We start from the raw sequence: 9,914 nt of genomic DNA, 5'->3' as shown, positions 1-9,914 counted from the left end.
TTTTCTATTGCGCCACACGTCTATCGATCGATATATATCGTTATTGAATTATCGCCCAGCCCTAGTTTATCTTGCAAAAAAAAAAAAAGAATATTGCTGTGCCTTATTTGATTGCAGTTTTACACAAATCTAAAAATATGTAAATGAGAGAACCGGCACCTGGTCAAAAAGGGTTCATCTGCTCCAGTTACAGTACGTTATATACAATACGTTACAATAGCTTAATTTACATTGAATTAAAATATGTGAAAGTTGGTTAGTGCTTTTTTTTTTTTTCTTTTTTATAACATGTCAACTATGTTTCTTTGTTGATGCTAGGTCCTATGTCTCTACTGGAGAAGGTCATGTTCATGAAAATCCAGAATGGGAGAAAGCCAGGCAAGCACTTGCATCAATCAACAAGAACCAGACTTCTGCTAAGAATACACAAGATAACAGAAACGCTGTTGAGGTTTGTGCTTTCTCTCCATTGCCTTTCTTTTTTTTAAAGCATGTTTCAGCATATATATTCATGATATGTTCAATATAGTTCCCACCAGAAATAAGCGAGTCAGAAATGTGTCATGTTGATAGGGTACAGGTAGATAGGAACTGCTTGACGAGCAGCATTACGGAGGCTTGTATTTTTTATTTTTTTTGGTTTGAGTTGATTCACTAATATCAGCTTTTTGTTTCCTATTATTATTATTATTATAGGGAAGCCAATTTCAGCCAGCTGTCAGCGACTCATCTGCCATTCAGCAGCAGCAGTACTATTCATGGTACCAGCAAACTCAACAGCATTATCCTGGATACACATACCCCTACAACTACTACTACCCCATGGGCACTGTGAGTACAGAAAAATAAATTGCTTCTTGGGGATGTTTTGCAGACTTATTGTGTGACAAGAAAATGGTGTGTTCTCTATTTTTGTGTGACTATTATTAGAGAACCTGGATTTCTTTTCTAGTGCCATTTTGATTTTATTAACACAAATTTTGGTTAATAGAATATTTGACATGAAGTTTTAGACTTTGGGGATTGTTTTTTATTCACTCTTATTCCCAGCTTTGTGGGCAGTTTTTAGACAGAGTTGTTATAAACATCTTAAGCACTGTTCTGAGTCCCCTCTTAAACAGAGGTGTGGTAGAAGAATTGTCCAAGGACACAGAACGTCAGCAAAATTAAACCTATGGAGAGCCGTTTCATTCGAAATGAATCAAAGACTGCTATTGATAAATTGTCAATTTTTGAAACGACTCCATATACACCCTGCATGGACAGAGTTACTGTTTTAAGGTGTTCAATTTATTTAGCTCATATCTTCAGTGTTTAACGTGCAATGTCTGGTCTCCATTTTCCCCCCTCAGTATGGAGCTGCATACCAACCAAATCAGTATGGTGTACCTCCGGGAACATATTCAGGAACTCCATCTTCTAATGGACAGGTATATAAGCTTATGTCTTGTTTTGAAATCTTTCAGATTAGTTTTGTTGATTTAACAAACAAAACTACTTGGCATGTGACAAAATGGTGAATATATGAATGTAAATGTCAGAACTAAATTTAAGTTAAGGCTATTATTTGATGTGCTGTTATTAAAAGTGTCCCTGATTCTACTGTTTGGTTTACCAGCCTCCCCCTGTGCCCGGCATGGAGGACCAGACGCCAAACTACTCCCAACCACAGCCTCCCCCACCTGCTACACCTCAGCCACCCCAGAGTCCCACTACCTCAGAGAACCCCCCTCCTCCCCCACCCCAACCTATCCCCCCTTCCCCCAATTCCCAGTATGCTCAACCTGTTTCACAAACTTCTTACAATGCCAACAATGGCATGTCATACCCACCCAGCGACCCAAACCAAATGTCAGTGTACAAACACCCCCAGGCAAGACCAAACTATGGCCAGAGTTTCCAAGCCCAGAACACCTACCAGCCTCCCCAGAATAATTCCCAGCAGCAACAGATGCAGAGTCAGTATGTACCTGGGCTGGGTCAGGGAGAGGCAAATAAAAACCAAAACCAAGGACAGCAACTCTGGCACCGCATGAAACGTAAGGTTTCTCTTTCCTATTCTACAGCTGCCTCATTATTAGTTTTTGTTTTCATTTTGGGAAAAAAACCCAAAGGCAAATCATTGTATGCTTTAAATGTTTCTCCCCCACAGAGGCACCAGGGACAGCTCCTGTTAAATTTAATATTTCTAAGAGGCCCTATCAGGTTCAGGGTTCCCCAGTTTCCAATCAAGCTTTCCAACAAGGTGAACAGCCCACTGGGTTAAATCAGACCCCTTCCTCACCAGTTACTGGCAGCATTGCACCTGGAGGTGCACAGACACGGTAGGAATGGCTTTGCTTCCTCCCTTTCACTTTCTTTCATCATGTGTTGAATGGACAGTAACCCTAAAATTCTCTCCAGACCCCAGGATTGGCCCCAAGCGATGAAGGAATATGTGCAGCGTTGTTTCACCGCCTGCGAAACCGAGGAAGACAAGGACCGTACGGAGAAAGTGTTGAAGGAGGTCCTCCAGGAGCGGCTCAAGGATGGCTCTGCTTACACAATTGACTGGACCCGAGAGCCGTTACCAGAGTGGGTTTAGTTCTGGCTTAAGATGTTGGAATTGTCAGCAGAAACTAATGAATGCTGGGAAGATCTTACTTTTGATCTTACTCTTGACTTTTTTTTTTTTTCTTGAGTAAAGTCTTCTTTCTCTGGGTGTGGTCGACAAAACATTAGCAAAACCATAGGAAAATCAGTGGTTTCTGTAAAGACGAGTGGGACTTTGGCCAACCTTTACTCAGTCACAACAACAAAAAGAACATGACTCGAGGGACAGCACAGAACTGTGAACAGGCAGCTCTAAGAACAGAAAAGATTTCCCCTGATCTTAGTGCTCCACGTTAGTTTACTATTTAACATGTTTAACACGTCATGTATAGAAAGATCTGCATAACTTCACATAGGTTTATCTGTATTTTATTTAATCTGACACTGATCATTTATTCTCCACAGGTTAAAGGTCAAGCAGTCTCGTTGGGAAGCTGTTCAGCCTCAGAGGACATCCGATAACTCCTTGATACGTGGAGGGAGTACTGCGGGGGGTGCTTCAAGGGGCAGAGGGATTGCCAACAGGCTAGGTAACTACAGGAACATTTTTTCTCAAAGGAGTCCATCATCAAGCTCATCGCGATCCTCCTCCCACTCGCCATCACCTTCACATGGCCGACACAGAGATCGAAGCAACCAAAGACACAGGCGCAGGTAAGCTACAGGTATTCGCTTAGTTTTATGAACACGTGGTTTGTCCAAATGCAAAGTGCTGAAATGACTTCTGTCTACCTTATCAGTGATTCTGGCTCACAGTCAGACAGCAGCATCTCCAGTGACCTTCAGCCTCAGCTGTCCAGAAGAGGACAGAAAGGAGGGCGGGGTCGCGGGAATGATAGGGAGAGAGGACGTGGTGAGAGAGGCCGAGGAAGAGGAGGAAAGTCTAACAGAGGAAGACGGTAGATGCTTTATTTATAGTTGCATTGTAACTTCATGTTTTTAAAAAATGCATGTTTTTCCAGAACAAAGGCCAAAACTGTTGCAGTTAGAATTTAAACTTTTTTGTAGCTTTTTATGTTGGAGATTGGCAGTTGGCATCAGTTGCTGTAACTACTACTACTGAACAGGTGGTTCTCTTCATACTCTCTGATAAATGTACTTTAACTCTCATATTTTCCAAAAGGTCTCCAAACTTCCAAATCCAGCATAATCAGTGACGAGTTTTAAATTACAGCAAAGGACAGCTTTGCTGTAATTACCATAGAGTGTTGTTAGAAAGGTGTGTTAGATATGGTCCATTTACTGAATGCAAATACAGATTTCTGATCTGGACTGGTCTAATGCAGGCAACCAGCTGACTTATCACATCTGTTTGTTCCTGTGTTCTGTCATTATTAATGTAACTTTTTGCTGTATAAAATTTTTAATCAAAATGTATCTTTTAGAAACATGGAAGACGGTTCTGCTGTCGGAAAAAAGAGAAAAGGAGGTACTGCTGGTATGGATTTCCATGACCCAAACAAGGAGGCTAAGAAACAAAGTAGAGCAGCTCGCTTCCAAAAGCAGCTTCGCTCTGAGCCGCTGGTTCTCTCCATCAATTCTCTGGATCTACCCGATGGAACCCAGGAAGGCCTCAGCTGGGAGGACTGCCCTATTGTGGGCTCATGTCAGGACATCACAAAGCGCTACCTGAGGCTCACCTGTGCCCCTGACCCCTCCACTGTTCGCCCTGTCCAGGTATGTGGAGAAATGGCGTAAAAGGACAAAAAATGTGATCTCTAAACTAAAATGAATACTTCTTATATTTTCCTCTGAAGACATTTATATCTGTTATTCCCTATCCAACTATCCAGCTGTGTATTGGTCAGTTTGCAGCTCAGTGTTCTATGTTTGGCTGTAAGATCATTTCATCTATGAATACTTAAAATGGATTCTTCTGAGACTATAACATAGTTCTCAATGAATTGGGTGCTTTCAAACAGGGTTATATATTTTGTGTAAAAAAAATATATATATAAATAAACAACCTTCTTACTGCAGCCTCTGTGTTAAATCACTGGTCTTAATCTTAAGTCTGTTTTTTTTTTTTTTTTTGAACAATAAATGTATATGTACACAAAGCTTGTGGCCTTCAGAGGCAAAGGTTTTGTCTTTATTCTTGTCCTTGTCTGTCTTCACGCAGGTACTTAGAAAATCTTTGCAGGCTGTAAAGGCCCACTGGAAAGCCAACCAGGACTATGCCTATGCATGTGAGCAGATGAAATCTATAAGACAGGACCTTACGGTACGTTGCTTTACTTCTGAATGATTTTTTAAAACTTTTGACTTGGACTCAAACTAATTTTTCATTTTTTCTCTCTTTTAGGTTCAAGGAGTTCGAACAGACTTCACAGTGGAAGTGTATGAGTGTCATGCACGTATCGCCCTTGAAAAGGTAAGATATGTTTTTTTGTTTTGGTATTATGTCCTCTGTTCTTTGTGATGATGTGATTCTCTTTAATAAGCTAATGTTGTTTGGCTTTTAGGGAGACCATGAGGAGTTCAACCAATGCCAGACTCAATTGAAGGCTTTGTACAAGGACAATCCATCTGAGAATATTGGAGAGTTTACAGCTTATAGACTGCTCTATTACATTTTCACTAGAAACTCTGGAGGTAAGCTTGTATTTTTGTGCATCAATTAAGTTGTTTTTATTTTTTTGCATTTTTAATGTTTGCCTCCCTTCCTTCCAGATCAGATCACTGAGCTTGTTTACCTGACCCCGGCCTTGCGGGCAGATGAGTGCGTAGCTCATGCTCTTGCGCTCCGTGCTGCCTGGGCTTTGGGGAACTACCATCGTTTCTTTAAGCTCTACCGGGAAGCCCCTCGCATGGCTTCGTATCTCATTGACAAGTTTGTAGAAAGAGAGAGAAAGATTGCACTTCGGGCCATAGTTAAAACGTAAGTTATGATTAAGAAGCATGAATAGGTTTATGTCAGTAAATTAGAAAATCAAGTTATTTTATTTCCTTTACAGAGTTCTACAGGGGGGAAACCTCTTTATTGTGTAGATTCTTTAGCATTTTGTCTGGTTTTGAGTATGGCTTACAAGAGAACTAAAAACCCACATTTACAAAAAGAAATGTAGATTTTTTTAAGGCCAAGAAAAGTATGTAATGGCAACTAAGCCTCTAGAACTAAGAGTCCTAGAGGCTTGAGTTCTTAAGTGAATTTTCCACAGTTTGATCTGGGAGCAAAATCATCTAAAAAAAAAAAATTACATCTAGTCTACAGCCAGCAGAGACATCTGCTGGAAAATCGAGGTTTATGAAAGGCTAATGTAATTCTCCATCAGGGTTTTCATTCACTGTAAACCATCTTCAAAAACCACAAATAATAATTTGATGTATAGTTAATAAGTGGATTTTTTTTTTTTTTTGAATTGCTGAACTAAGATATATTTTTAGTGATTTTTATAATGATGCATCAGAGTATTTTTAATATGATATCTCTAGTTTAAACTAACCTGGTTTACTTTTGTCTCTTGTTTTCTTCACAGATTCAGACCTGACCTTCCAGTACAATATGTGCAAAAAACTCTGGGCTTTCAATGTTTAGACTCCTGTATGGCCTTTTTAACTAGTCTAGGCGTTTCCTTTTACCCTTCAGACCCCAGTAAGATAGACTGCAAAGCCAGTACAGCCTCTCTGGCTTCCTGTTGAGGGAGAGAGGGTGGTGGGGGATAACCTTATTGAGAAAGACATAGACAGATCATCATTTAGTTCCTTACTTACATTGCACTGCCCTTCAGACACCTCAGATAATGTAGAAGACCTCAAAGTAAGGGGGATCTTGTTTTACAGATAACAGCTGATTAACAATCAATCTAGATGCTATAAGGTGGTGAACAGTTTACCAGTGAGATTACTCTCAGTATTGACCATACACATCTAGTTCAGGGAGATCACCCTAATGGATCCCTTCCTTCACCCCTCAGATTTTAGTGCTAACGGTGTTCTGTTATGTTTTTCCTCCCTCAAGTCAACAGCCTAAAGACCTGAAGATCAAGATTCAAATGGCTCTTCATCAGGTTGTCCTCCACACTCTCAGCCCTGCAGGATCGCGTTGGTGCGACTGGTTGCTCTTAAAGACTGTGAGAAGATGGCACCCATTTTCCAAGAGGAAAAGCTGGTGGTTTGTATGTCCTGTCAAGCATCCTGCCCACCTGTGAAGCCTTCATGAAAGAAATGGACTTGGCTGTGAATCACTGTTCCTGATCCAGCAGAAGTCTTTCGCTGTTATAAAATACCAGCACATCGAAGAGGTCCCAGTTTGAGGAGCACTGACTGTTTTTTTGTTTTTTTTAATTTGTTTTTTTGTTTTGTTTTTTGCGATGCGTTCTTCAACAAGATTAAATTCAAATTCAAGAAGTTGGATGAGGTTCTGCTTTAATCAGGGTCAGGTAAAAGTTCCTGCCAGCGTCTAGAATCCTGCACGTCTCTGTGCTGTTGGACTGCAGTGATGATGCTTTTATAAATCCATCTGGACCTTTTAGCAGCTGTTGCTGCACAGAAAACACCACTAAGGAGGATCTGCATCTAAGGATAACTTCACAGGACCATCAAGGAGAAGCAAGTGGTTTGTATGCTACACTGTATCTGCAGAGCTGGTAAGAAAGAGACTTCTGGAACGAGATGGGTGGCGGCACAGCTGAGGCATCTTCGCTGCTTGGTGCCGTTCTGCTTCCTTCCGTCTCGGACAACAGTATTGGCTTTCTATCACTGAGTGGCAGAAGAATTTTAAGTATTCATAGGTAGATTTGTTCAAAGAAAAGCTAAAAATTTAGCTATACCTGCAAAAGAACTAACAGTGGATCTGCTAAGATTTACTTTTTTCACAGCCCATTTATACTGCAGTGTCTGGAAGTAATTCCCAAGATAAATTTTATATGGAGGTAGACGGTCAATTAAAAAGGGATTCAGGAAACTGAGTGTAGGTCATTGTAACTGCCAACTCGATGCTTCTTTGAAATTTGTAAGATAAATTAGTCGAATTATTTTTGATTATCTATTTTCAGTTTATATTTAAACTGAAAATAGTTGTCTAATTGGACTTATTTCACGTTGCCATGGATTGTTCATCAAGATCTGGAAAGTTTTTCTACAGCCAGAAGACAGCAAGTCAGTCATTTTGTATGTTAAAGCTGTAAATGTAGTAAATGGCTCCCAAAGCCATAACAGACGTTTATTGCTGCTTGTCCCATTATTCAGATGATGATATTTACCTGTTGTTGGAATTTTAACAGCAGGTTGATATAGTTCTCCTCAGGGGGAAATCTTCAGCTCAGTAGTATTGAGTATTAAATGATCAGGGCAGATGTTGACCTCAGTGTATTCCACTTGTACTCAATCACAGCAGGATTGGTGGCAGGCTTGTTGTGCAAGCTGCTTACCTAACAGCAATGTTGTAAAATTGTATCATATTTGGATTTTTTTTTTTTTTTTTTGCTTTCATTTTAATTGTGCAAACCTTTTGTTAACTCCTGGGTAAGTTAAAGATTTCCTTTATTTTCATAAGATTTATGCAAAACGATTTCAGATGTGGATGATTTGGCTGCATGTTACAGCTTTTGCAATAGAGAAATGGAAGCACAGCCTGAAAACGTTTTTTCTAAGATTGTTTTCATCATTTTGTTGTGGGATGTCAGGCTAGTACTCTATAATGTGTAAGGAAACAGTAGCTCTGGCGTGTTTCCAGCATGTTTAAGTCGTCTCAACAAACGATAAATGGAGAGATCGTTCTCATCAGAAATACAAGTCTAAGAACTATAGATATTTTGACCATGATTTAAACTTGTCTTTTCTTTCCCCCTTCATTCATCCTATCCTCCCTTCCTCCCCTCCACCCCCCCAAACCTCCTTCCCACACACCACCACGCCTCTCGTTCTTCAGCTCGTAGCACTGCTGCATTGCAGAAGCAACATGGAGTGAATAAGCGGGTGAACATCCTCCAGAAGGCTGCCTAAGAGTGAAGTGAGAAGTCCTGCTTTGACCGGCTCACACTGCAGCCATACAGCTGGTTAAATAACACGGGAGCCTCTCACAATGAAATGTATAAACATGTCCTGCTGCTAATCCAAATATTTAAGATGTTTAAGTTTTAATAGCTAGTCTGTTAATGATCCTATGTTGATTTCTGTTTGTCCAGGTGCATTTGCTCTGTTTTCCTAATCTGTACAGTTGTTGGTTTATTATATATATTTTCCTTTCCCCTCTTTATGTACTAGCATTTAAAGACATACTTTTATGTAAGATTTCTCCCTCATCAAAAGTGTGTCTGGACATGCAGAATTTCTTTTCAAATATTAGGTTTTTAAAGTCTTGTTAAGGTTTCTGAAATGTGCTCATAGGGTAAGAATTGACTCATCTAAATTATCTTTGTTGTAAAGTTTCTACACAGGTTTAAATTTTGAACATCTGAGGCTAAATTTAAATATAATTCACCCCAGTTGACTAACTGATTTTTTTTTTTCTCCAGTTCATGTTTTGTTTCACTTATTTTGTTGCTCCTCTGTTACTGTTCAAGTCTCTGAATCTCCTTTCTTGATCATTGACACAGTCCTCTCCTCTCCCTTTATTTTTTATTTATTTCCAGTTTGTCTAAGATTTTTTTTTTCGCCTTACCTTTCACTTCTCAATCCCCCGCATGTCCTCTCCTTACTGAACATCTAACCAGGATTTCTCTCTTCCTATCCTTTCTGTCAAATTATTTAATGAGCATTTGCTGTGTGCAACTTATCACCCTGACTAGTAAGTATTGTATTACATCTGCAGTGCTTTTATAGTTTATGTTGCAGTGCACTAACAAGCTGAAGGTTTATCTGCAAAGCCCTTCTCCCTATTTTTCCCACTTCTACACAGATCTGAGAACATTGCCATGATGTGTATATTATGTAAATACTTTTCAAAAATAAAAATTAAATGATAAACGGCATGTTTTGTTTTTGTTTTTCTCTTAGTGGATTAATTCAGTTAGACCAGGACTGCTGGGTGATTTACCTGTTAATGGTTTTAAAGACCTGAGAGAATAAGAACATGTAATTTCTTTACATTGGTCCAAACAATTTTAGGAAATGTTTATTGTTACAAGATTAAAGAAAAACATTTGAGAAAAGTAACAGCTTAAGAACGTAGAAAGTGAAAAAGCATGCTATTAGTTTTAGTTGATCGCTGATTTAAAGCCTTCAGTACAATGTCTCAACGGACATGATTTAGTGTTAGAAATGTAGCAGTTGCAAATGGAGTGTAAGGCCTAAAATCAGCCAAGCCTAAAGCTTATACCTCTGCGTAATAGTGACTTAAATCTAAAATATGCATTTCCTACAATCTGTATCAACCATTT

The 9,914-nt window shown here is 39.5% G+C and overlaps 1 protein-coding gene across 1 annotated transcript in view; it reads left to right on the top strand.

The window, feature by feature from the left end:
* The window catches only part of leng8 (leukocyte receptor cluster (LRC) member 8), a 13,277-nt gene extending 3,780 nt beyond the window's left edge, over positions 1 to 9,497 (top strand). Inside the window, exons 2-15 of the mRNA XM_015381218.1 lie at positions 319 to 451; positions 697 to 831; positions 1,353 to 1,430; positions 1,619 to 2,039; positions 2,153 to 2,324; positions 2,404 to 2,574; positions 2,998 to 3,246; positions 3,333 to 3,491; positions 3,978 to 4,269; positions 4,715 to 4,816; positions 4,898 to 4,966; positions 5,058 to 5,187; positions 5,266 to 5,473; positions 6,072 to 9,497. Coding sequence (XP_015236704.1) covers positions 319 to 451; positions 697 to 831; positions 1,353 to 1,430; positions 1,619 to 2,039; positions 2,153 to 2,324; positions 2,404 to 2,574; positions 2,998 to 3,246; positions 3,333 to 3,491; positions 3,978 to 4,269; positions 4,715 to 4,816; positions 4,898 to 4,966; positions 5,058 to 5,187; positions 5,266 to 5,473; positions 6,072 to 6,234 — 2,482 coding nt within the window. The 3' untranslated portion in view covers positions 6,235 to 9,497. The remainder of the gene's footprint in view (positions 1 to 318; positions 452 to 696; positions 832 to 1,352; positions 1,431 to 1,618; positions 2,040 to 2,152; positions 2,325 to 2,403; positions 2,575 to 2,997; positions 3,247 to 3,332; positions 3,492 to 3,977; positions 4,270 to 4,714; positions 4,817 to 4,897; positions 4,967 to 5,057; positions 5,188 to 5,265; positions 5,474 to 6,071) is intronic.
* Positions 9,498 to 9,914: the final 417 nt, after the last annotated feature.

The sequence above is a fragment of the Cyprinodon variegatus genome, unplaced genomic scaffold, assembly GCF_000732505.1.
Source record: "Cyprinodon variegatus isolate N-32 unplaced genomic scaffold, C_variegatus-1.0 Scaffold229, whole genome shotgun sequence".
In the NCBI taxonomy this organism is placed as follows: Eukaryota; Metazoa; Chordata; class Actinopteri; order Cyprinodontiformes; family Cyprinodontidae; genus Cyprinodon; species Cyprinodon variegatus.
The sequence above is the reverse complement of the archived record's forward strand: the minus strand, read 5'-3'. Positions and strand labels throughout refer to the sequence as shown.